Genomic DNA, 25,827 nt, shown 5'->3' on the forward strand with positions numbered 1-25,827 from the left:
TAATTTTTAGTTTTTCTTTATATTGTGACCAACATTATTTGTTTCCAACTCTTGTTCCCCCTGTGGACACAAGGCAGATTCAACACATACTCCTAACTTCGTCATTCCAAGCTTGTAGCAAGTTGTTTTCGAACTGATACGGTGACTCTGTAATGTTACTTTATTCCTATTGAATGGGACATTTATTTCTGACTACACTTTTGCAGATATGTTGTATATTTTTTATTTTTTTATTTGAGCCAATGAGGAGGAAAAGAGGAGATAGAAACAGGAATGTGATGAGCATTGACAGTGGATTTTAACTGTCAAGACAACGTGAGTCAGTGAGAAAAGTGCTGGAATTAAACTGACTTTCAGATGCTAGCTTTATGTCCATATTGGAGGTTTTTGATTTTTAAACGGTTTCTAGCACAGAAAGAAACATGCATCTGCTTCTCACCCCACCCTCCCTCCCTCCGAGTCGTTGATTCGTGGACAATAGCAGAGATCGTGAGATATGGAGGTTATTTGAGATTGACTTTCCCTGGTAACTCCTCTCAGTAGATAACTCAACAAGAGTAGTCTTTATTAGCTCTTGGTGGTTCACAATTACATCAGCAGGCGATGCACAATAAAACGCACACTGTGGGTCTCTTGTGGAGCTGGTGCTTCGGCCCTGTTCTGTAAATGACAAATTCCATCAGTAATGTAAGATGTAATATAGCATCTTGCAGGAAAACTTATTTAGTTTTGGAAAATAACTCCAAATAACCAACCCTGCATCCCTTTGTGTGCCTCCTAGGGATACATCCTCAAAATCGTTTCTTGCAGCTTGATTTTTGTAATGAAAGTTTGCTGCTCAGGGGGGTTGCTTGGGAGGCAGCGGCGTGGCTCCGGATCCCGCTGTCGGCACCGCTGTGCGCAGGCAGGCTGTCCCCAGGGCCCACGCAGCCTCCGCAGTGCCTTCCCCGAGCAGGCGGCGTCTGTCAGCGGTGCTGTCAGCCCCTCGCCCGGAACAGTGTGGCGTCAGAGGGAATTGAGGAGCGCTGCTTTCATGCCTCTGCTCTGAATGAGAGCTCTGGGCCATCTGCCACCTCCCCCCCCACTACACTACCTTTATTTCCCTGTTAGGTTATTTATTTATTCCTGCTAGTGAGTTTAATCCCCCCCCAACCCCTTCAAACAATCCAGATTTAATGTCTTCCTTTTTTTATACCCCTACGTGAGATTATTGCATAACACAAACTAATGCTCGCCTCCAAAGGTGGATTTGCAATGCTTTGTTTACTACTAAAAACAAAAACAATACAATTTGAATTCCCAGGACATCAAAAACATGGTTAAAATTCTGCAAGTTCCCACTCTGGTGGTCTCCAAGCCCAAGCAGAATATCTAAAACTATAAAGATGCGAATGGAGCATAGCTTTAGATTGCGATATTGGCTGTGGTTGGGCTTGGCTATTGCTAGGACTGAGACTGGGGGGGTTTGTTGATGTAGTACAGTAGTGTATCATGTCAAAGCATTTGGCAGTGGAGTGCAGGGTCACAGCTGAGAATAATGAACTGTAATTATCTCTGTCAATGCCCAATTTTCCACATTTTAAGTGTTTTTTTATACAACATAGTCTGTACGCATACAATATGTAAGATTCTCTGCTATTATTGTGCAGGTGGTATTTCCATCTTATCTTTCTCTGTATTGAGTCATTTTCCCCAGATCTTTCAAATGCCAGCAAATGACTAGTTAGGTACACATTAATAAATACGTGTGCTGCCAGGTTACAAGCTTACTCTGTGAAGTCATCTCCAGATGGGCAATATACTTCAGCTGCCCACAGCTCTGGTGATAACTCCATACTGAAGCAGATAGCCATATTGTTTTATAGATGGTATGTTTAGCTGGATCTGGCAGGCAACCTTAGATACACATTTTTAAATATTTGTTTTGTTGTGTGTTGAAACAACCCTCTAAACCGCACTTTTCTTGACTTTTCAGCATTATACTCTGACGCCACAGCGAGAAAGAGACATATCAGTGTTTTGCGTGTGTGGATGTACGGCATGTAGTAGCACAGATAAAATCTGGCGTGGCCTCCTAATGGTGGACATCTTGCAAAACTTATCTATAAGATTATCTGATAGGGTCTAGTGCGTTGTATCAAAATGAACTTAATTAAGCAGCGGGTCTGTTCTCGGATTGAACCACTATGGGCCAAGACCAGCGGCTGTTTTTTGTTGTTTTTTACCCCCCGCTCTGTCCTGCAGATATTCAGGGCCCTGCTGCTAGGAGTATTGAGTGAACCAAACTGCTGCAGGTGAAGCCTTTCGAGGATTAAAAAAAAAAAAAAAAAAGGATTATGAAATGCTGAGGAAATGTTTTGCGTCTCATTAAGTGTTTTGGACACCAATTAGGCCTCTGATTGGATGTTAGCCCCCTTTTTAGCTGGTTAATCTCCAGCTGCAGTTCGCTGGGAGTTTCAATATGTTGTCAGCGCTGTGATGGGTTGCAGGTATTGGCCAGTGATGCAGTTGTGGATTTTGTCGTGGTTGTTTTTGCCTCCTTCGTGTTTCTTCAATCCCATTGTGCAAACAATAACCAAATTAGAGCCCAGCGCGTTCTTATCCTAGGCAAGTCTCCTTGACAACCTGGCTCAGTTGCTGCAGACTAATAGCAAGACAACTCATTTACATAGCACTCCCTGCAGTCACGCCAGGTCATTAAGAAAACCGATCGATACGTAAGAAGAAACTCCTGAATGAAAGGTGCAGTTCAAAGTCTTGCTTTAAAATTCCCCAAATTATTGATGTCTGGAAAAAATTTAATTTGCAAGAGAGATTTTTGAGGAAAGTAAACAAACTAATAAAGCTAATACATGCTCAGTGACTGCCGGACGTTCACAGAATATTTAGAAGTCTTCCGATATCAGTATTATGATTAGCACTGACTATGTGTTATGTGTTTAAGGTAGATATTTTTCCAGCAGTACACGCAATAGCTCAACTTTGAATAACAGCCCATTGTTCTTTCTGTCTCGTCTCCTACCCTCATCGACTAATAGATAAGAGATGCAGGGAGGAGACGAGGAGTTCATGAAAAGGCCAATTTAGACTTTCGGGATGGGTGAAATGTCTTTCTCCTGCTCTCCTTGTTGGGACTATGTTAGGAATCTCATGTTGTGTGTTTAATCTTATGTTAATGTTGTGCTGTGTTTATGTTTTTGTGATAAGGTTATATTTTCAAATACAGCCCATTGATTCAAATATAAATAACTGAAAATGGAGAATATCAAATATTTGTGAAAATACATAAAGTATTAGCAAATGCATATCAATACTTTTTAAAAGTGTTTTCAAATACAATCAATTATTTAAACTGGATACATTTTGTCAAATACCAAATTGAAATGGTATTTGATGTAATTAAAAATACAGAAATACAAATATGTAATGGTATTTGACCCAGGTCTGGTGGGGGGGATATTACCACAAGCAGATATCAGTTATTTTTAAATAGGCATGACCCCAGTTTTCATTTGCATAGCAAACAAAGCTGGAAGACAAAATAATAAATAAGAAAAATGCGTTTTTGTGTAGCTCAATCAGATATTTTTGTAGACGATTTATTTTCTGTTTTTTTGGTTGAATATTCTATCAGATGCAGCATGTGTCTTGTGTGACCGACTTTAAAAACTGATCACACAACTGTGAAGTGAGTCATTATGCATTCACATTGAGTTGTATACAAGCAGTGAGTTCCCGATATTAGATTACCGAACACACACGTCCAATTACAACACAAATGATGTGCTGCCACGGTATTATGATGTAATCTGGCCTGGATTTCATTAAAAAGGTCAATTTTCAAGCCAATGAAATCTTAAGGGATCCGTGCTCATCATTATCTTGGGAAGAGAGATCAGTGATAAGATTTTGAAGGAGGGATTACATCTGCCCTCTAGCCTCGAGTATAATGTGACAGGTGCTGTCATAATCATTAACTCTTTCTGGTCGTGTTGATTTCAAAGACGACACACCGAAGTGGAAAACAAACTAAATACATTTACAAAAGACTGGATGGTTAATGCAGACACTGTATGCTTTAATGCTTTTTATATAAACGTCTCTGTGCCATGGGAGATTATAATCCTGTTTTTAATTGGAATATACACTCACCTAAAGGATTATTAGGAACACCATACTAATACTGTGTTTGACCCCCTTTCGCCTTCAGAACTGCCTTAATTCTACGTGGCATTGATTCAACAAGGTGCTGAAAGCATTCTTTAGAAATGTTGGCCCATATTGATAGGATAGCATCTTGCAGTTGATGGAGATTTGTGGGATGCACATCCAGGGCACGAAGCTCCCGTTCCACCACATCCCAAAGATGCTCTATTGGGTTGAGATCTGGTGACTGTGGGGGCCAGTTTAGTACAGTGAACTCATTGTCATGTTCAAGAAACCAATTTGAAATGATTCGACCTTTGTGAATTGGTGCATTATCCTGCTGGAAGTAGCCATCAGAGGATGGGTACATGGTGGTCATAAAGGGCTGGACATGGTCAGAAACAATGCTCAGGTAGGCCGTGGCATTTAAACGATGCCCAATTGGCACTAAGGGGCCTAAAGTGTGCCAAGAAAACATCCCCCACACCATTACACCACCACCACCAGCCTGCACAGTGGTAACAAGGCATGATGGATCCATGTTCTCATTCTGTTTATGCCAAATTCTGACTCTACCATCTGAATGTCTCAACAGAAATCGAGACTCATCAGACCAGGCAACATTTTTCCAGTCTTCAACTGTCCAATTTTGGTGAGCTTGTGCAAATTGTAGCCTCTTTGTCCTATTTGTAGTGGAGATGAGTGGTACCCGGTGGGGTCTTCTGCTGTTGTAGCCCATCCGCCTCAAGGTTGTACGTGTTGTGGCTTCACAAATGCTTTGCTGCATACCTCAGTTGTAACGAGTGGTTATTTCAGTCAAAGTTGCTCTTCTATCAGCTTGAATCAGTCGGCCCATTCTCCTCTGACCTCTAGCATCAACAAGGCATTTTCGCCCACAGGACTGCCGCATACTGGATGTTTTTCCCTTTTCACACCATTCTTTGTAAACCCTAGAAATGGTTGTGCGTGAAAATCCCAGTAACTGAGCAGATTGTGAAATACTCAGACCGGCCCGTCTGGCACCAACAACCATGCCACGCTCAAAATTGCTTAAATCACCTTTCTTTCCCATTCAGACATTCAGTTTGGAGTTCAGGAGATTGTCTTGACCAGGACCACAGCCCTAAATGCATTGAAGCAACTGCCATGTGATTGGTTGGTTAGATAATTGCATTAATGAGAAATTGAACAGGTGTTCCTAATAATCCTTTAGGTGAGTGTATATTTGAGGTATCGGTGTTGAATGAAATGAAAGGAAGGGAAGAATAAACAGAATTGATCTGCACACCATCTTTATCATCCGTGTTATAAAAACATTCTCCTTGGCAGAAAGTGTTTGAAGTCATGTGGCCGTCATGAACAGGCATTCGTCACGACTGTTTCCTTTACCAGTTCTTAGCAAACAGGAAATGGTGAGGGAAGACTTAAAAAAACAAAAAAACACCAGCAATGCCGAGCTGCTGCCTCATTCCCCCCACAAAAGCCACATTTGCTGTCACATGTCTCGCATGTCACATTATCGCTTCACACCATCCCCTATGTGTTACTTTGCAGGCTGAAGGATGTTCTCCTCAGTGAAGGCCTACGAGAACCAGCACTACACCTCGCTGAAGAAACAGTGCCAGAGCAGTGGGACGCTGTTTGAGGACCCCCTCTTCCCCCCTGTGGACGAGTCTCTTTTCTACCAGGGCAACCGAATCGGCAGGGTGCACTGGAAACGACCCAAGGTATGGATTCCAAACTTCTGAAGAAAAGTGTTGTCTCTTGCACGCGCATATAAACGATCTCATCAGAAGAACCGGGACCAGAGGCGACTGTTCTTGAGAACAGCTCACATTGGTCTTACTGACTGGCAAACTTATCTAGTGATCTTCTTGTGACTAGATCAGGTAATTAACAAACATTGTATTGCAGTGTTTTGGGAAGTCCAAGGCACTTTACAATCCAGGGTGCAGAGATGGTAGTGTGTTGCTTCCACAGACTTGCAGTCACAGCCGCGTCACTGGTTTGGAGTGGTACTTGTTGAGGTTAACTGCTTTCATTGCTGCAACGTTGTTTCTGCAAATGTTAACCATGCAGATTAGGGAGATGGGCGTTGGCCAAGCGGTCTGATTATAAATGCTCTCACAGCACAGCCATTATTAAACAGGATAGGTATTAGAAGACTCTGAAGGTGTCCTATGTGTGCTTTCCAAGAATGTGCTGGATGCATTAGTCTGGTTTCAGAATATCGCAATAAGAGGCATTTCAGGTCATTCAGCTGAGGTTAGAGTCAAAGATATCTGTTGTTGGAGAAACTCTAGATGACATTTCAAAGGAAACAAACATCTAAGGAGCAGATTTTCAGTCTAATGGCTGCAGTGACAGACCGGAATGTATTGAGGGAGCCTTTTTGGGCTGTTAACTTCTGAAAGCTTTACAACAACATAATTCGTTACTTAAAATAATGTACATTTGGCACTCGAGTCATTCGAAGACAGAAACATGAAAATGAAAAGCAGTTCTTTACACAGATTGTTTACTATAGCAGGGATGCTCTTGGAGAAACAGTCACAAAGCTCTGAACCCTTTTTCAAATGCTAGTTCATATTCCTTTACTTGCCATGGATTACTGGAAGATGTTCACTGTATTTATATAATCCCAAAATGCTTTCACTTAGCTTTAATGAAGAATCAATTAGATCTTTATTATCTTCATTGCATTAGCTATCTTTCGTCTGCTGTAATAGCCCTTCTGTGCGAGAAACTCCGTGTGGAGCGGAGATCTGGGCCTTGTGGCCGAGCTTGACTTGGATTTAAGAGCATAAATTATACATCTTTAAGAGACAGCTCTCCAGCTCTGGGCCACATTGAATCAGTATTAAGTTAAGACAGAAAGGGGGGATATTTATTGCTGTGAAGGTCTTTATGTCGATGCCATTTTCTCATACTACCAAGTAGAAGAAATGTGCTGGATAATCCAGTATGGGATTTATACCTCATTTAATTTTCTCTCTGCTCATTGTGCTTTAAGTGCCAGATCAGTGGATTGGGAAATGAAACCTGTAATTTTCTGCTTCAGTCCAGCAGGACTAAGTAAATAATATGTATGCACTTTGATCTAAAATTGTCAACCCAACCCACCTGTTAGCATATATATGTATATATATACACTCACCTAAAGGATTATTAGGAACACCATACTAATACTGTGTTTGACCCCCTTTCGCCTTCAGAACTGCCTTAATTCTACGTGGCATTGATTCAACAAGGTGCTGAAAGCATTCTTTAGAAATGTTGGCCCATATTGATAGGATAGCATCTTGCAGTTGATGGAGATTTGTGGGATGCACATCCAGGGCACGAAGCTCCCGTTCCATCACATCCCAAAGATGCTCTATTGGGTTGAGATCTGGTGACTGTGGGGGCCAGTTTAGTACAGTGAACTCATGGTCATGTTCAAGAAACCAATTTGAAATGATTGGACCTTTGTGACATGGTGCATTATCCTGCTGGAAGTAGCCATCAGAGGATGGGTACATGGTGGTCATAAAGGGATGGACATGGTCAGAAACAATGCTCAGGTAGGCCGTGGCATTTAAACGATGCCCAATTGGCACTAAGGGGCCTAAAGTGTGCCAAGAAAACATCCCCCACACCATTACACCACCACCACCACCAGCCTGCACAGTGGTAACAAGGCATGATGGATCCATGTTCTCATTCTGTTTACGCCAAATTCTGACTCTACCATCTGAATGTCTCAACAGAAATCGAGACTCATCAGACCAGGCAACATTTTTCCAGTCTTCAACTGTCCAATTTTGGTGAGCTTGTGCAAATTGTAGCCTCTTTTTCCTATTTGTAGTGGAGATGAGTGGTACCCGGTGGGGTCTTCTGCTGTTGTAGCCCATCCGCCTCAAGGTTGTACGTGTTGTGGCTTCACAAATGCTTTGCTGCATACCTCGGTTGTAACGAGTGGTTATTTCAGTCAAAGTTGCTCTTCTATCAGCTTGAATCAGTCGGCCCATTCTCCTCTGACCTCTAGCATCAACAAGGCATTTTCGCCCACAGGACTGCCGCATACTGGATGTTTTTCCCTTTTCACACCATTCTTTGTAAACCCTAGAAATGGTTGTGCGTGAAAATCCCAGTAACTGAGCAGATTGTGAAATACTCAGACCGGCCCGTCTGGCACCAACAACCATGCCACGCTCAAAATTGCTTAAATCACCTTTCTTTCCCATTCAGACATTCAGTTTGGAGTTCAGGAGATTGTCTTGACCAGGACCACACCCCTAAATGCATTGAAGCAACTGCCATGTGATTGGTTGTTTAGATAATTGCATTAATGAGAAATTGAACAGGTGTTCCTAATAATCCTTTAGGTGAGTGTATACTCACTGAATCTATGTAGAGACTAGCATTAGATGTTTATACATACTGTTAATGTGAAGATGTATTACATTACTCAAAATAAGCGTGTAGTATAGTGTGTATTTTGGTGATATTCTGTAAAGAATATTCTGCAGAAAATCTCTTGGCTATTTTTTGTGCACAAAAGTCGAGCACAGAGATAAAGTGCCAGGCGAGGCTTAACCTGTCAGAAATGAGTTTCCAAAGGGTTTTATTAGTGATGAATAATTTAAAACGAAAGGAAAACCGGGAATTGATGTATTGAAGTCAAATTGCCTGGAGAAATGTTTCTGCAGGTCCCTGTATGTGATTAAAAGTTGTTTTTGCGGTTCAGTAAAGCTGAGTTGGCAGATTAGTGACCTTTTACTGGGCACACTTCTCTTCCCTCCAAAAATCCAATTCTTCATGTTCAGTGTTGGTTCGCATAAAAGCAATTTTAGTTTGGGAAGGACCGTATCTCATTACTGACTTTTGCAACTTCTCGATAATGATAAAGGTAAAAGACCTGTGGCTGGGAAACCAAAAACACTTCAGTTGTGCAACAGCTGTGTATGAAATCTGTGATTAGTTGCATCGCTGGTACAGTTGGAATCGTCAACAAGAAAGAAGATTTGCTGTTTTGCAGTTTGTTACACACATCCCTGTAATGGTACCTGCATTTTTCTACGATTCTCTTGGTCATTGTGTCTCAGCTTGTAGACAGTTTCATCCAGTCGGATGCAAACTGCTTCACAGTGAATTTAGGATTAATATTTAAGTGAAGACTTCAAATGGTATGCATTACTTATTGCCTCTAATTGATAGTGTCCCTAATCGAATGACTGAAAACAGGGACATTACTGAGATTTAATTCAGGTGTCCACCCACAAAAAGAGTGATTTGAAAGTGATTGAAACATTCTCCCCTGAACTGCAAAGCTATATGTCCATGGCTTGTACAGACTGATCACGGTAGCAAGAGATGCCTCCAGGTGGTGATGCTGTGTGGATGAACAAGTACACACACATGAAGTTCAATTTCTTCTGTTAGACCACTATATGAAAAGCTACATCTTGAAGGAATGTTCTGCAAGCTGAATCCAGTGCGATAGTCAAATTATCAGTCTTATCAACTGCAGGAAGGGCGTTGACTCCGGCTCACATGACTGCTACCCTAATTCACACACACATTCGTTATGTTCCTCTGTCCAGGAATATCTAATACTTGTGCTTCTCTGTAATGGTTAAATTCGTTATAGGGAAGAGGCCTGCCCCCTCAGACCCTGTATAGATTAATGAATTCAACTTTTGAATTCGCATTATTGGCATTAGAAAGAGAGAAGGAAAAGTGAGATTCCCATCAGCTTGACAGTCCTGGTTAGTATTCGAGTACACCGATCCGTCCCCTGCTTCACTCTCACACGCGGCATCGCTGGCTTCTGCAGGAGAGAAGGCCTTCTCTGCACTGGGCCTCTCGCTGTCACGTATGGTTTGCATTACTTGCACACGGACCAGCACATAACAGGGGAATGTTTCAGTGTTGTTGCTTGAGTATGTTGTTTACGTCGGCTTCATTGGACAGTTCCGCATTCTAGAACCATTTTAGCTGAGCTGAAGTTGTCGTGTGTAAGTAAATAAGTTAATTAGAAAGTTGTTGGTGGTTTTAGACCTCCCCACGGAAATTGTGTGATTGTAAACTTGTAAAGAAATGTGAAACAAACCAGCCAGGATTGGAAATGCACACTTTGCACATTGCAAACCCCTGGGATGGTGGGGGTGGGGAGAAGTAAAACAAAATATCTAGTAGGAGCACGGTGCAGTATAGTACAGTCCAAGGGGTTTCACACAGAAAAGTTAAACTGATGGTCAGACAAAATCTCAGGAGGAGCCGAATACACTTTCTTTAAAAGCCATAAAAACTGCTGTAGATAATTCCCTTCTGCAATAATTGACTTATAAAAATTGTGAAGCAGATGTGCGTTCTGAAAGGCACCTTCTGGAGCTTTTAAGTGACATCTCCTCAGAACATCACACGCGCTTCTGAAGTGTTGATTTAAAATTCACTATCTGTTCTTTAATAATACTCTATAGAATATCTGCGGTAGAGAGAGCTTTTTGTTCTTAATGCTGTGGGTGACAGTTTGTATAGTTCTGTGTGAGACTGTTTCCCGCTGGCTGACCTTGTCTAATTTTAACGCACAATACTGTCTGTTAGCCATGATGAAGATGGGGAAACTTAAAAAGCCAGAAAAAAACACACACACAAAAAACCCAGTTTAGTTTCACGAACTTGGTTAGAATTCTCAGAAAGAAACCTGGGAAACATATTAACACTTTTTTCCCTTCTTCTTCAACTAACAAAAAAAAGCCACACATCATTCCTCTTTCTGTTGAATTGGTCAATATGAAAACCAATAATGAGTAATGCTGCAATGTGGAACTTGTGACCATTTGTATTTTTAAAATATATTTATGTAACTAGGCCTGGTGCTGCAGTAGCAATGTTAAATGTTGAAAGAGGTGTTTGTTTTTCAATGATGTCACAACATAATGAATAACAATGAGTCTGTTTGTCTACAGCTTCGCCAGCCATTCCTGTTTAACAGAGTGGCGGGTCATTTTAGGTGTGTTCAGCAATCGAGAGAGAAAATGATTGGATGACTCTACAACGCGTTATATAAAGACAAAAAGTTGAGGCAACATATCCTGTATAAAGGATAAAATACAACCGGAAGGCTGTGCATGTTCTATTGTTAGACTTCTCTAGTGTTGATTTTTTTTTTTGGGGGGGGCACAGAACATTTCCAGCTTTTGCCATCCTATGTAAGCTCGAACACAGTCAGAGTATAAAAGGAAAGTCTTCAAAGTCCTGGAGGATTATAATTGTTTTCCTGTTACTTATTGGCATGATTGTGTTGAACAAAAGAGCAGTGTTCTGTGGGTAAAAGACAAATGTGCAGCAGTGCTCCCAGGGACAAGCAGGCGTATAATCGTCCTGTTCATTTCCACACATTCGTCTTGTTGTTTTTGTTTCCGAAATGAGAGTTTAGGTTTAGAATCCAGTATCTGGTTTCTTGGTTTATAAATTAAAAAAGCAAATTTAATTTTAGAACCGAAAACTGCTTGTGCTGGCGCTCAGTGGGCTGTGTTGGGGGACAGCAGAGAGGCTGATGGCTGGAAACGGCAGGGGCTGAGAAGTGATCTGGTTATTCCAGGAAGTTCGAAAATCTCTGTGATTAAGAGTTTGGAAACTTCATTGGGGTGCAGCTGTGTGTTTGTGGGAGGATGATGCGTGTTTACAGCAGCTACAATCACACAATGGCTTGACCAGCCTTCTTGCCTCTCCTGGCACAGCCCTGCAGATTACATCATCCTTGATTTCCATAATACAGGTGACATCTCCCGATCCCAAAGTGCTGAGCCGTCTGTGTTGATGTCTTGCTGCTCCTTTGGATTTTTGTGCACATTCTGGGGCTGGGAGTTCTGGTTTATGGACTCATTCCTTAGCCTTTTTTTTACCCCATGAAGTGCCTCTAATGTTCAGATCATGAAAGAAAGCTTTGAGTTTGTTTTTTTTCCTCCTTTTTTCCCTCATCTTATATCTGTCCCCCTTGTGGCTCAACAAACACTCACAAGTCACCAGATTCTCATCAGACATCAGATGATCACTTTAAACTGTGTAAATAAATGCACATTAGGATGAAGTCATGGCACCATATGTTTATGTTAGATATAGAAAGCAAACATCCGCCCAGTCCCCGTTTGACTTGGTAAAGTCCGAGCAGCTCCCACCCAAAGGGATCGAGAGCAGTTTGACTCATTTTTCAGAGCTCGTTTTTCTGGCAGAAGCCCAGGACTAAATGGCCAGGGGGGGATGAGTGTACGCTGGAAAATATACACGAAAGAGAACAGTTATATAGTAGCGTTTTCTAACTCTCACTACTCTCAGAGCTTCCTGTGGGTTTGTAGTCTGTAGTTTTGGATCATTTGCACACGACATTGTGTTTACTGGGCCTTTTATTTCTATGTTGGCATACACTTCCTGGAGCAATTCTCAGGAAACTGTAGTACAAGTCAGCAGTTTGTGGTCACCATTGCATGTGACGCTGTGAATAAATACCAAATCAGTTGATATTTAATGTAAAAAGCAAACATCCACCCTGTACCCTGTTGAACTTGGTAAAGTCTGACCCGACTCCACCCTCTCTGTCCACACGACCGCCCAGCTGTTTGTTCTTTCCTTTTGGTCCTGCCAGTCTTTGTGTTTGCTTTTGACAAATAGGTCTCTGACAATGTGTGTTATATGGGTTTCAGGGTGGGGTTGCGGTTTCAATTATAATAATATTAAAACTCCTGCTGCTGGTCCTCGAGTAAAGCCTGTCATAGGAACATGCCGGCCACGTCATCTCCTGTCAACAATTGTCAAGAAGACAAAAAGCTGCCAACCACCCTGGTATTAGCCATTAGCCCTTCTCCTCACTGACAGCAGGTCATTTTTAAATCTGGTTTGATTTGGTCAGATGTTAAAACCAGATTTAGTTTTATAAACTCAGATTAGCCCACTCTCTAACTTAATTTGTGTCAGTAGCACCCTGTTGGACCCTGCTGTGTTTATTAGTGTCTGCGATTCTGTCTGCTGTGCTGTACTTACCAGGGTAGAGATCACAATTAATGTTATAATTAGCAATGCACTCACACTGCCTGATAAAAATGTTATGCAGTGCATGAGTAAAACATCTGATGTTGCAGATGTACCCTAGAACAACTCATGGACCTCCACTATGCTTGCTGTGTATCTGACGCTTTAAGGATATCATGCCATACTTCTATATTATGACTGTCACCAGTTTTAGTTGCTGTCAAATCAACTGCCTTGGTCCAGGTGTGCATTGTTCGTCTGATGTCTGTCCTGTACACCGCAGCATCTCCTTATTTGCAAAGCTTCCTCTCTGTCTCTCTCTCTCTCACATAGCAACAGACAAAAGCAATAAATGTGCAAACTAATGGCAAGCCAAGTGCTGCCGTGAACTCTTAACAGCCCCTTGATTTATCGTGTGCAAGCAGTGCTGCCTGCTGTAAAATGTAACAATTACTGGCTTAATTAATAAATGGCTGCCATGCGCCATAATGCACTCAATCTACTATGCTTTCTCTCTCTCCCTCTCTCTCACAGGAGCTGTGTGCTGACCCTCATTTGTTTGTTCATGGGATTAGTGCCCATGACTTGCACCAGGGACAGCTGGGAAACTGCTGGTTTGTGGCAGCCTGCTCCAGTCTAGCCTCCCGGGAATCTCTATGGCAGAAAGTAAGCTTTTGTACTGTATTTTCCAGATTTGTAATGATTGTACAAGTCTGTTTGGTCGTAAGTCATATCTGCTGAGGGGGAACTGTTCTAATACTCCGATTCTTCTTGGTTTTCAGAGTAATACATACTCCTCCTGCCCATTCAAAAAAGGATAAAAACCTTTTTGAGGGACAATCACCATTTGGTCCCTTGTTAGTTCCCAGAGAATCTCTTCCCTCGGTTAGACCCTGATGGAGAAGTGAAAAACAGTTTGTCATTCACTCAGAGATGATTAACTAGGACAAACATTAATGGAAACAGAAACGTCAATAATAGTGATTACCACCTCCTGAACATGGATATGAAGCAACAGAAACAAATGCACTTAGAAACAGGGGATTGAGGATGTCTTTAGTGGTTTAAGAGTGAAAGTCTCTCAGTCAATTTCAGCTTGCAATGCAGATTTTACCCTTATTCCTGTGTCTTTCGATGGTTGTGATCCAGAAAGACTGGGCACCCTCCCAACCACACGCAGGGCTCTGTCTGATTGTATTACACTGCTGAGGTCTCTGTGGTCCATTAGGCATACCCTATTAAACTGAAATCTCAGGGAATACGGTTACGGTTATAATGACAATATGGAAGCTGTGGAAAATTACAATGCAAAGCTAAACCTCATCCTATTATCCATTTTCTCATCAGTTCATATGAGAATTCCCGTTCGTATTAACCGTGCACTTGCTTCAGAGAGGATTTGCATGTGGAAGATTACAGTCTCAGTAGTGTTATTTAAATAGTTCCTGCAGGCGAAAGAGGAACTTGTTTTTTCTTAGTTACTATGGTATCTTTCAGTGTCCTGTGCTGCAGCGGGGGTTGTTATAGAGGAACTTGTAAGAATATATGAAGCGTAATGTTGAAAATTAGGTTCTAGGTAGAGATTATTCTTGACCCTTAAAATATCATCCAAAAGCCTACCATGGTTTCATTTATATAAAAAAGTATATATTTTTGTTGATTTCTTACTACATGGTAATTTATTAGGTGATGGGTATTTAAAGAATACCTTTAAGGTATTAAGACAACATAGGTGGTGCTGAAAAGTGTAATATGTTGTGGGAGTTTGACACAGAAATGTCAAGGTTTGGTTTCTGTGTCTTGTTCTTTATAAAATAAACAAATCCTGTTTGTCAGAGATTGTGACAAACCATGTCTGATAATGGGTATAGGCTCTTGCTAGATAACGGGTATAGGCTCTTGCTGTACATATGTACTCCTCTAAGTCAACACATGCTCACACACGTCTCGCTAACAGGTTGTTCGGGTTTGAGGCAGTAGCCAGTGCGGTTGCTAGGGACTGCCAGAGGTGTGGCGGTGTGCGTCTGTGGAAGTCATGGTGGCGGGTGGGAAGCAGCTGTTAATGACTTTTTCTGGAGGAGCTGATTAAAACTGACCTTTAAAAGATGCAGATTTCTGAGTTTACCTAGCCCTGCATCTTTGAGCCTATGATTTTTATTTTGTTTTAAAATAATAATCTAATAGCGCTGTTTCATGAGGCACAGTTTCTGTCACATGGGACAGACCATGCCTGTTTCACACTGCACATTAGGAAAATGTTATATAAACACAGTAGAAAATGACTGAATAAATAGTATAAAAGGAGAGGTGGGGGCTTTTGTTTTCACACAAGTGATTCCCTCTGCTTGCTTTTGCTAAAAGGACATTCTTATAATTGAAAACCAATTAAAAATACAAAAATTAAATAGAACATAATACATTTAATCTCTGGGAATGGAGCCAGACTGCTCCCCAGCAAACGGTGAGATTTAGGGAAATGTGTCAAATGGATACCAAATCCTTTGGTTGTTTTTCATGTTTTTCACTGTGTCACCCCACCCTCAGCCAAAATATAAGGCTATTTTTAGGGGGGGAGAGTTTCCCTTTCCTGAAATAACTGCTTATAACAGCGGAAACGGATGCTTTATCATTCCTAATGGAGGCAGATGTTTTTGTTAAAGTACAGAACCAGAACACTGATGAGCTGTGAGTGTTTTGAAACTTAGTGTGTACAGGATCTAACTAATGCTTTACAGTGTTGAGCTATATATTTATCAAACTTGGCCAATGCTGTTGTGAATCTATATGATCTGTCATCACATCAAACCCCTGAACCCGACTAATTTGTTGCGGGCAGCACGTCATTTAAGGTGGGATGACAATGCTCTCCTGTTTCGCCGGTAAGTGTTTGAGATCGTGTGAACCCCGGCGAGTGTAGCTGTTTGGCGGTGGGAGCTATATCTGGCTGATCTGATTAACAATTCTCTTTCACACTTCGCTCCATGGAGCCCTGGCGCGCATAGACCCCCCCACCCCCCCGAGGCCTCATTAGCATGTATTCTTGCTTGCATTGTGTTGACGCTTTCACTGGAACATCCTCTCCCCAGCTCCCCAATGTTTTCACCTACATTGAAGGTTTTCCAGCCTTGTAGTTCCACATAATACCTTGCTCTCCTGACAGGTAAATGTTAGCCCCCCCCACTCCTAGATTCTGGCTTAGGGCCCGTGGGCTGCTGTCGTTTTTTTCTTTGGGACTTGATCGCAAAGTGTAAAATGTCCTTAAGCTTATAAGCACACTCTTACCCTATTGTCTAAAGTGAACCTTGTCCTTGTACACAGCCCAGATTTATTTAAGAAGGGAGATCCATTAATCTTCTATTAGTTTTGATTGATAATGCAAATCAAAAGCTAGGAAGGACCTTTCAGTCACTTAAACAAGGTTATTTGTTTGGCACAGGTTTCAGAAACACACCAAGCACATACCCTACACTTTGAATTGTCTAGTTATATAACATGGTTGCTATACACATCCTAGGGGATTGATATGAGGATTATATTTCATATTCCCTGGGAAGCCGTGCTCTGCGTTACATTGTTACAGTAATAATCTTATCGGGATCCTGGGAGATGCATATGATTTCCAGTCTTTAGTCTGGTATTAAAGGCCTTGTTAAATAAACACCTGGTTTGTTTGGTTTATTAGAGGTGTACTTTAATGGAGAAAACCCAAACACACTGATAAAGTTTGGTATTTAAGAGCTCATATTATGAGATGCTAATAATTCATAGGCTGTTAATAAAGCAGTAGTATGATTACAACTTTGTACTCTGAAGAGTTTCTCTCCTAACCGGCTACTGTTTTTCGACATTTTGTCCTGATAATTATTTTCGCAGCACAGAGGCTGTCATCATTAGTTAAATGTGATTAGTGGAATATTTTAGTAAAATCAGGCCTGTCTGGCTAATTAATGACACTTTCCTATTAAAATGGGATTATTAATAGTACAGATAATTGAGACAAAAAGGTACTTTTCTAAAATCGCCCCTTAAAAGTGACCAGAAGATCTAATGTAATGTAGAAATACATTTTATATTCGATTCTATAGAGACCATCTTTTCTGTCTTGTAACCTACATATTTGAATTATTTATTTTATTGTCAATATTGAATCGCTTTGGACAGATGTCATTATGCCTTGTGATAGTGACCATGAATTCCCAGCCCCCAAAAATAGTAGCAACTTCACAAAAAGGCTCAAAATCCATGAATTGCTGCACACACAATTTATTTAAGGAATTGTACTAAGGTGTACCACACTGTGGTAGTGCTCCACAAAGTGACACAATGACTAATTTATATCAAGGACTGTTCACAAAAGTAAGACAGATCTCTGAAGGTCATGCAGAAGATGAAATGGAGGAAGAAATGCAACCAAAATCAGCCGTTCGGCTGAAGACTGCAATCAAAGGCTCCCATTTTTTATTGTGGTTGCATTTCTTAAATGGCGTGCCCTGCTGTCAGCTGACTCTCTGGCCTCGGTCCTGTCAGAAGTGGGAGAGCAGAGATGTCTGTCTTACAGATAATTCCCATTTTTGTACACCCATTTTCAAACCTTTGAAAAAGTCTGACAATATAAATTTCTACTTGAATTCAGCTCAAGTTTGCAGCATTAGTTATCTGCCATAGTGCATAAATCATTAATCACATGAGTTTGGTTGGGGGGGGTCCTCTCTGTGCCCATTTTACAAATTTAAATGGAAAATGTAATTTAAATAACTTGTAAATAAACTGCAAACATGAGGTGCAAACCATAAATGTATGTGTGCCAGCTTTTGCAATACTGACATTTCATACCACTGATAAAAATATATGGAAATATAGTTTCCAAAATAAATTACCACCTTGATTAAATTAACAAAATGTGTAATAGTTTTCAAATCTTATTTTTATTTGAATGTTAATGGAAACTTTCCTAATGGAGAACCGGAATTGGGAAAATCACCATGCCCAAAATGTAAATCCCTATAACCTATCCCCCTTATTGTGCCGTTACAATCTTCATGAGGTGAACAATTGTGAAGCTGAATTAGAACAAGGTCAAGATTTTTTAATTAGTTTGATCAATTGGATTTATATGTTTGAAGCTTGGTTTTTTCTGATGTAAGCTGTGCAAAATGAGAGCCATAGCTAAAAGTTACTGTTCGTTGCAATTCAATATCCTGATTAGAACCTAAGGGAGTATGACATAGATTTCAATCAATGCCACTGAAGCTGCACTAACGGGCTGCTGGCAAAACCTCAGTGTTTATCTAACCCTCTCCGCACTGGCACACTGGTGAAAACCTGCCTTCTGTTTTAGTCAGTAACGTGGAGTGTAGAGAGAGTTTGGGAGATAAGACTTCGAGAGTCTAGACTGTCCCTGGCTGTAAATGCAGCATGCTAATGTCTATAATAGTGCATTTTTTTTTTAAGAGTTTATTGTTAAAACCCTTCACATCATTGCATTCAGTGTCTCACGTATGCACATTTATCTGATAAACTATTGTATTTAATAATTCCATTTAAAAATATTACTTTATTAATGATATACATCTATAATGAAACTGATAACATCAAATAACACCTGCCTGTACCATTCATAATGAATTCTACTGCTAATCTATAACAGAAGCCACTGTTTAGAAGATAAGCGAAATCATGAATGAGGAAAAGTAATGTTTATAATACTCTTTGCTTTTACCACTCATTTCCTCATTCCTATAAGGATAAAGCATGCTATACACTCTGTGCGTTGGCAGTTGTGCAGTAGATCTACAGTATTGATGTGACTAAAGCCACTGGTATACAAGGTGAATATGAAGAAGAGTATGTGCTACTCTGCAGCCGTGCTCTCCAGTATTCAGGAAACATGGCTGTTTCAGAGGGCATGGAGGGAAAGATCAGAAACAGTGCAACCACAAGACCAGAAATACAAAACAGCCTAACCCTGGAATTACACCCCGCATCCCTGACCCCTTACGGAGATGCCTTGAAGGCTATGGAGCAGTTAATGTTGGCCGGTTCGGTGCCGTCCTCGAAGGATAAAAGGAAGTACATCACTTTCCGGATTTTGGCCAGCTCTGCTATCCGCTCCCCGAACTCCTGGGTGTCTGCCTCGTAGCACTGCACCTGTTCCTCCCCGGATTTCTTCCAGAAGATGCCCGCCGGCTCTAGCAGCTGCCTGGTCATGAGGTTGGTGAGGTCGGGCGTCCAGAGCTGGGAGATGCCCGTGATGGTGATCTTGCCCGGTACGGAGAGCTGGATGCTCCACCTCTGGAAGCGCAGGTTCTGCTGCGAGAAATCCAGGCGGTACACCACCTCCTGGGGCCGCAGCAGCCTCTCGCCGTCCTGGGGCCTGTGGTTGCGCTGCTGCAGGCTCTGCACCCTCAGACGCATGACCTCCGTCAGCTGGGTGTCTTCCTGGAAGGGCAGCTCTAGTACCGAGGCCATGGTTGCTGCTGCTGCTGCTGTTGTCTGTGTGTTGTCTGTCTCCCTCGCTCCCTTGCTCGCTGCCCGGTCCTGATCTGCACAGAGCCCCGTCTCTCTGCTGTGTTTGGGACTGTATTGATTCGATTGCATGTACACTTCGCGGAGGGGTTGATGGGTGCAGGGGGGCGGGTGATAATGTTGGCGTGATGTGTGGTAGTGCTAGGCAACAAAGGCTAATGACGTACAAAACTGCAACCCAGGGAGTTTCCTTTGGGCATTTGGGAGGACTTGATGTATTTATTTATTTATATACTTATTTATTTACATGTGCTGTGCCGTGACGCTTGTGCGCTGCTAAATGGCTGGTATATGAGTTTATTAAGCGACTCCCCATATTGCAGTTTTCCAATTTACAGTTCAGGTTGGTTTATATCCTGGCATATAGACTCATTATTGGTGCCTTTCGAATGCTTCCCTGCCCTACTTACTGGTACCCAACGCCGAGCTTCATGTAGTGATGCAGAGTGAAAGCATGTCATAGCAACAACAACAAAACAGTGAATGAAAGCATGGCAGTACCACAGTTGGATGATGACACAGTGAAGTACATCATTGCTTTGTGAATTTTCTGCTGTATTAGTTTAGGGGCTGCTTTAGGTCTGTGCTGTTTTATTTGAAGGTATTTTAATAGTGTAGCCATTTGTAAAGTCACTGACATTAATGGCTATGATAATTAAATGATTTACTTAGTGGGCCACTTCTGTTAATTAGTGTCTGGGTGAATTGGCAAGGTCACCAGAGAATGAGAATCTCTGAACATTGGGGCAGTACTCTGTTCAGCTATTTTGGCAGTTTACTTTTCAGTACTGCAAAACATTTTAAATGTGTATGGAACTCATAAATTCACCACTGCTGTTTTTGTGTGTTTTTTTTTTTTTTAAGATGTCTGTGTCTTATCTGTTGAGACTAACAGATATTCACACTGCTGTGCTCTGCAGGTCATTCCAGACTGGAAGGAGCAGGAATGGGACGTGGAGAAATCCAATTCCTACGCTGGGATCTTCCACTTCAGATTCTGGCGTTTCGGAGATTGGGTGGACGTAGTGATTGACGACAGGCTCCCAACCATCAACAACCAGCTGGTGTACTGCCACTCGAACGACAGCAATGAATTCTGGAGTGCATTGGTGGAGAAGGCCTATGCAAAGCAAGTATAGCCACTGATGAGAGAGAGCGAGCGAGAGAGAGCAAGAGAGAGAGAGAGAGAGCGAGAGAGAGAGAGTCCGCCACCGCCACCGCCACCGGGGAGTGCTGCTTTTATTGAGGTCACCCTGATTTGACAGTCCGGGCCTGCCTTGTTTAATAGCCTTCATAAAGTCAACAGGTGCAGGACAGCGGCTGTGAGGTGGGCTGCATTCTGGGGTTTTCCTTCCCAGAGATAATTTGACCGTAATTTATACAGCTCTAGAACCCCATTTGCATGTTGTTGTTTTTTAAAACTGTATTATAGAGTCACAGAAAATGTGTATTGTTCTAAATACAATCACAAAAAGAACTAAACAATTTAGTGGAGGAAAAAAGTGTACACTCAACACAAACTGTTTTTTTAAATTCTGCTTTGCTCTCCACTTTCCACATCTGATTTAAAATTAGTTTTTTCAAACACTGTCAACTTGACGACAGCACTGCCATAGGGAAAATATGTAAAGCTGCACTGCATGAAAGATGCGTAGCAAAAAGTTTGGTGTTACCTAGAGGGTCCCTTTGAGTCCTATGTTGGTTGCATGACCTTATCTGGGGCCTGCAGTCCTGTATGAGATGATTGAGTGTGTGGAGTGGCCTGACCAATGTGTGCGTCCTCAGGTTGTACGGATGCTATGAAGCTCTGGATGGTGGGAACACGGCGGACGCACTTGTGGACTTCACCGGCGGGGTGTCTGAGCCCGTGGACCTGGTGGAGTGCCAGTTCGCCCGGGATGAGGCATCGAGGAACCAGCTGTTCGATAGGGTGCTCAAAGTACACAACCGGGATGGGCTGATCAGCTGCTCGATCAGGGTGAGACTCCATTCTGTGTCTGCTGAGACTCTTCTCCACAATTTGAACCCTTCTTTTATCTCGGTCAAGTAACCTGTATTTACACACTTTCCAATGTAATCCTTATGGGAGTCCTGCCCAAACTCTTCTGTATGTTTGTGTGGAAATGTTACAATTTGTGGATTATGGAAAGATCATGATGCCTTAGAACAGCCAGGTGCATTGCTGGGTTTCATTTTTCACAGTGCCACAGTTGTTAGAGAACCCACCGCCACCGTTGGCCAGTTTCATTGAGATTTCAGGCACACGTTGGGAGGGAATTCACAGCACTGCTTTATATTCATGAAATTCAAGGATCCATTTCAACAACACTAAAATTCACAAAATATCTCAATAGCTGCTGATACTGGATATTTGCATCAGCCCCCGTGACCTGAGAGCTCTTTGTGATTCATTTCTTTTTTCATTCTTTAATTGTTTTTTGGGTTTGTTTTCATTTTGCTGTGAGAAGATATGATTAAAAATGATCGGTACACAATTCCAAGTTGTGTATTGGAAACAAAAGTGTGTAGAGCAGCTATATTGCATTAGTGATTGAAATCACACTTTCAAACTGCTGCTCGTGATCTCTGAATCTGAACTGTTTTAAAGGTTATAATTCATGGCATAATGTTCAATTCTGAAGAAGTCGGGGAACAGTCATGAACACGCCTGGGAACAGGTTGACGGTTTGGCCTTGTCCGTTCCTAGGCGGCGAGCTCGGCAGACATGGAGGCGAGGCTGGACTGTGGGCTGGTCAAGGGCCATGCCTACGCCGTCACCGACGTCCGTAAGGTCAGGCTGGGCCACGGCCTGCTGGCGTTCTTCAAGGCGGAGAAGCTCTGCATGATCCGCATGAGGAACCCCTGGGGAGAGAAGGAGTGGAACGGGCCGTGGAGTGACAGGTAATGCTGTCTGGACACAAGGTGGAACTGACAGGTGTCATTGTCGTGAATTTCCCTTGACAGTGATCACATTCCACACCGGAGCCCAAATCCCGACCGAGTGAGACGCAATTAGAGCAGGGTCCCATTTGAGCAATGTTTCGGCCACCAGGAAATGTAGCATTGGAGGGTGCTCTGGTTGTCAAGGAAATGGGTTAAGATCTCCATCTGGGTGGGCAGAGCAGGGCAGTGTGCGTTGGCCCTGTAGCTGGCACAGACGGGGTAAGAAGGACAGTCGGCTGAAGTCTGGCCCATCTGCCGTTCTGCAGCCTTCATGGCTAAGTGAGTTTAAGACAAAGTCTGTGCTTTGCTAATGCAGACAGGCTGATTTACTGGGAATTGCCAGGATACATCAAAGGGTTCCTTCAACACAAACTGACAGGAACTGAACTGGGACCTTTTTTAGACCAAAGCTATCAACACGGTGAATCCTGATGGTAATGCCCCCAGCACATCTGTCCAGCCATGCAGCCCAAAAACATTTTAATATTGTTTATAAACCGCGTGTGTTGTATTTGCGAATGTGAAATAACTTGTCATTGAATATCAGTTCCTGTTTTTTCATTGCATTTGGAAAGTTAGCTCTAGTAACTTAAATAATTACTTCGGTTTGGGTTGGACTTCCAGTCTAGGTGGTCTCAAGCAGAAAAACATGACAGTTTTCTCACCAAATTACAATGTGCAGCTGTAGAAATATGAACTTGCGCACAATGCCTTTTGACTGCTCAGGAGACGTGTGGTTGAGTGTTTCTGTGAAGGGCCCCCAGCCAGCACTGTCATGAGGGATCTGCACTGAACGCATCCTGAAGAGCAGTGTTGGTGGATGGAGATGGGGGAAGGTGGCGAATCGGGAATCCAGTTTCAGCTCTGGATCTGACAGACTGCTTCGTCTCTAGAGTCTCTTTTGTTGATCTTAATTTTATGTACCTAGTTCAGATGCAACTATATTCATATTATCACCCTGGGAGTTTTACTATTAAACAATTCAGATTTTAATGTTCACTCTTAACTATCAACTGGTCTTAACTGGTCACCTGCTGAGATTATACTACAGTCATGTTTGATTATCAGCTAACAGGAGTAGGTTTAAGGAAAAGGTGAAGGGCAGAGAAATAAAAAACAGATAAGACCGGAAGTATGTACCAATTAAACTTTCCTTGTCATTGTTGTTTTTTTGAGGAATTTGTGGCATGTCTTGGAGACCTGTATTGGAAAGTGTTTTTTTGTATATTGTTAAAAGTCAATACAGTATATGAGTTTACTTGTTTCTTTGGATTGATCTTTGGTGCCTTGCTAGAATCAGGGTAGTAGATAGCTGTTGTTAAGTGTAGTGTAGTCTATTGGTTTTCAGTCATTGCTTTTTCTTTTTGCAGCTGTATCTGTGTGTGCAATGCAGATGTTTCAGTAACACACACAGTCATTATGATCTGTTTATCACAGTGAACTGCTCTCCACCTGCCGCATCCTGCCGGTTTGCCACAAGTGTGTGCAGTCGCTTGCAAAAATCCCATTAATCCTGACTCTGGAGTTGCAATGAACACCAGAACCCCCTGCAGCTCTGCCTGTGTGCATTTCCAAGCATTTGTTTATGATGATGAAGCCATTGGCTGTTAACAATAACCTTTTTAAAGAAGTGTTATGTAGGCCTATAAATAATGTGAAAGCCTGTATAGCCGTTCAATAAATTGCAGCTGCTTCTCTGCCCAAATGACTGTTCCCGTGTATTGGATTGTGTCACTCAGGGGCCTTGCGTGTTCTCTGCTGTGTGGATGGTGACATGCTGGTCCATCTATTAGCATGGCACACACATCACTGCAATAAGAAAGGTCTCCGCTACACTCTCCTCAGTCGCCTCAGGCCCCTGCAAACTTTGCTGATTTGCCCCACCAATTGCTGATGCCCGTGCCGATGCCCTGGGGCTGGGAGAGAAGGCGCAAGTGATCTCATTTTCTGACATGGTCTAGTAGATGGAAAACACCGCTATATTCTTTCAGTTGTATTTTTAACTTCATGCTTTTCTTTCGTCGAGCGCTGCCGATGTTGCGAGTTCCAAATTGAGCTGGAGTTCTCTTTGTGCTTGACTTTAATTCTGCTTTGAATTATTTAAAAGGTGGAAAAAAAAAAAACATTCAAGTAAAGTGAATCTTTTTTAGAACTCTCGCGATGAATTATTTATTTTGAGTCCGACTGGATGTTCTTTCACTTCACTTCAAAGTAAGCGAGAGTGTTTTATTTTCTAAACAGCGCTACTTAAAATAATCATCAGTCATCTTCCTTGCTGTACTTTTCTAGAATTGAAGTAGCTGTCAGTTAGTTCCCCACAGCTGTGGCATTTACGTAAATAAAATGGGGAGACTTGCATTTCTATATGAGAGAACGCTGTGGCATGCTGACTTTTACCTGACCTGGCTCAGTCTTTTCGCCCCCAGTGGTGCTGATGTCTGTACCGTTTTTCCTCTGCAGCTCTGAAGAATGGCAAAAGGTGAGCAAGAGCGAAAGAGAGAAGATGGGGGTGACAGTGCAGGATGACGGAGAGTTCTGGTAGGGATGCTGTTTTTCTTTTCTTTTCTTTCTCTCCCCCACGTCAGTGTTTTGCAGTTGCTTCATATTTCCTTGCTGCAGTATTTCTTTGTTGAAGACCACATTATCCAGTCCATTTATAAGGGAAGCTATGGGAGAATTCCAGTTCATGTTCTTCTCCGTTACTGCTTTTTCAGGATGTTGTTTGAAGATTTCTGCAAGCATTTCACCGACTTAATTCTGTGTCGCCTCATCAACACCTCCTACCTGAGCATCCACAAGACCTGGGAGGAGGAAGTGATGCGCGGGTCCTGGGTGCGGCATGACGACCCGCTCAGGAACCTGGCAGGGGGCTGCATCAACCACAAAGCCACCTTCCTGCAGAACCCCCAGGTAGCCAGTCGAATTCCCACAACCACGCCATTGCTCTCAGGCATGTGAGCACATCACAGCTCTAGAAAAGCATGAGTATTGCTTTGTTTTTACAGCTCCTAAAGAAAGAATAACACATTTCAGATATTGGTATATTTTAAATGGGAAAAAAGGCAGGTGTGGTCTGATTTTCTCAGTAAACAAATGTGTTATCAAGAACTTGTGGATGTGAATATATCTTCCCTAGGTCAATATTCTGCATGATGAATTGCAAGTGATCGTCTTGGTGTAATATGTCTCACATTAGCGCCA

The 25,827-nt window shown here is 42.2% G+C and overlaps 2 protein-coding genes across 2 annotated transcripts in view; one reads left to right on the top strand and one right to left on the bottom strand.

Moving 5' to 3' along the window:
* The window catches only part of capn5a (calpain 5a), a 33,253-nt gene that overhangs the window by 1,849 nt on the left and 5,577 nt on the right, over positions 1–25,827 (top strand). The window contains exons 2-8 of the mRNA XM_066699311.1: positions 5,701–5,873; positions 13,693–13,824; positions 20,604–20,812; positions 21,469–21,661; positions 22,391–22,584; positions 25,087–25,164; positions 25,341–25,536. Coding sequence (XP_066555408.1) covers positions 5,709–5,873; positions 13,693–13,824; positions 20,604–20,812; positions 21,469–21,661; positions 22,391–22,584; positions 25,087–25,164; positions 25,341–25,536 — 1,167 coding nt within the window. The 5' untranslated portion in view covers positions 5,701–5,708. The remainder of the gene's footprint in view (positions 1–5,700; positions 5,874–13,692; positions 13,825–20,603; positions 20,813–21,468; positions 21,662–22,390; positions 22,585–25,086; positions 25,165–25,340; positions 25,537–25,827) is intronic.
* On the bottom strand, positions 17,414–19,864 carry ompa (olfactory marker protein a). Its single transcript, XM_066699313.1, has one exon. The coding sequence runs from the start codon at positions 19,753–19,755 to the stop codon at positions 19,153–19,155; it is 603 nt and encodes a 200-aa protein (XP_066555410.1). The 5' UTR covers positions 19,756–19,864; the 3' UTR covers positions 17,414–19,152.

Source organism: Amia ocellicauda, chromosome 3 (genome assembly GCF_036373705.1).
Source record: "Amia ocellicauda isolate fAmiCal2 chromosome 3, fAmiCal2.hap1, whole genome shotgun sequence".
In the NCBI taxonomy this organism is placed as follows: domain Eukaryota; kingdom Metazoa; phylum Chordata; class Actinopteri; order Amiiformes; family Amiidae; genus Amia; species Amia ocellicauda.

Excerpts from the sequence above, each read along its gene's own strand:
- ompa (XM_066699313.1), bottom strand. The coding sequence starts at position 19,755 with ATGCAATCGAATCAATACAGTCCCAAACACAGCAGAGAGACGGGGCTC.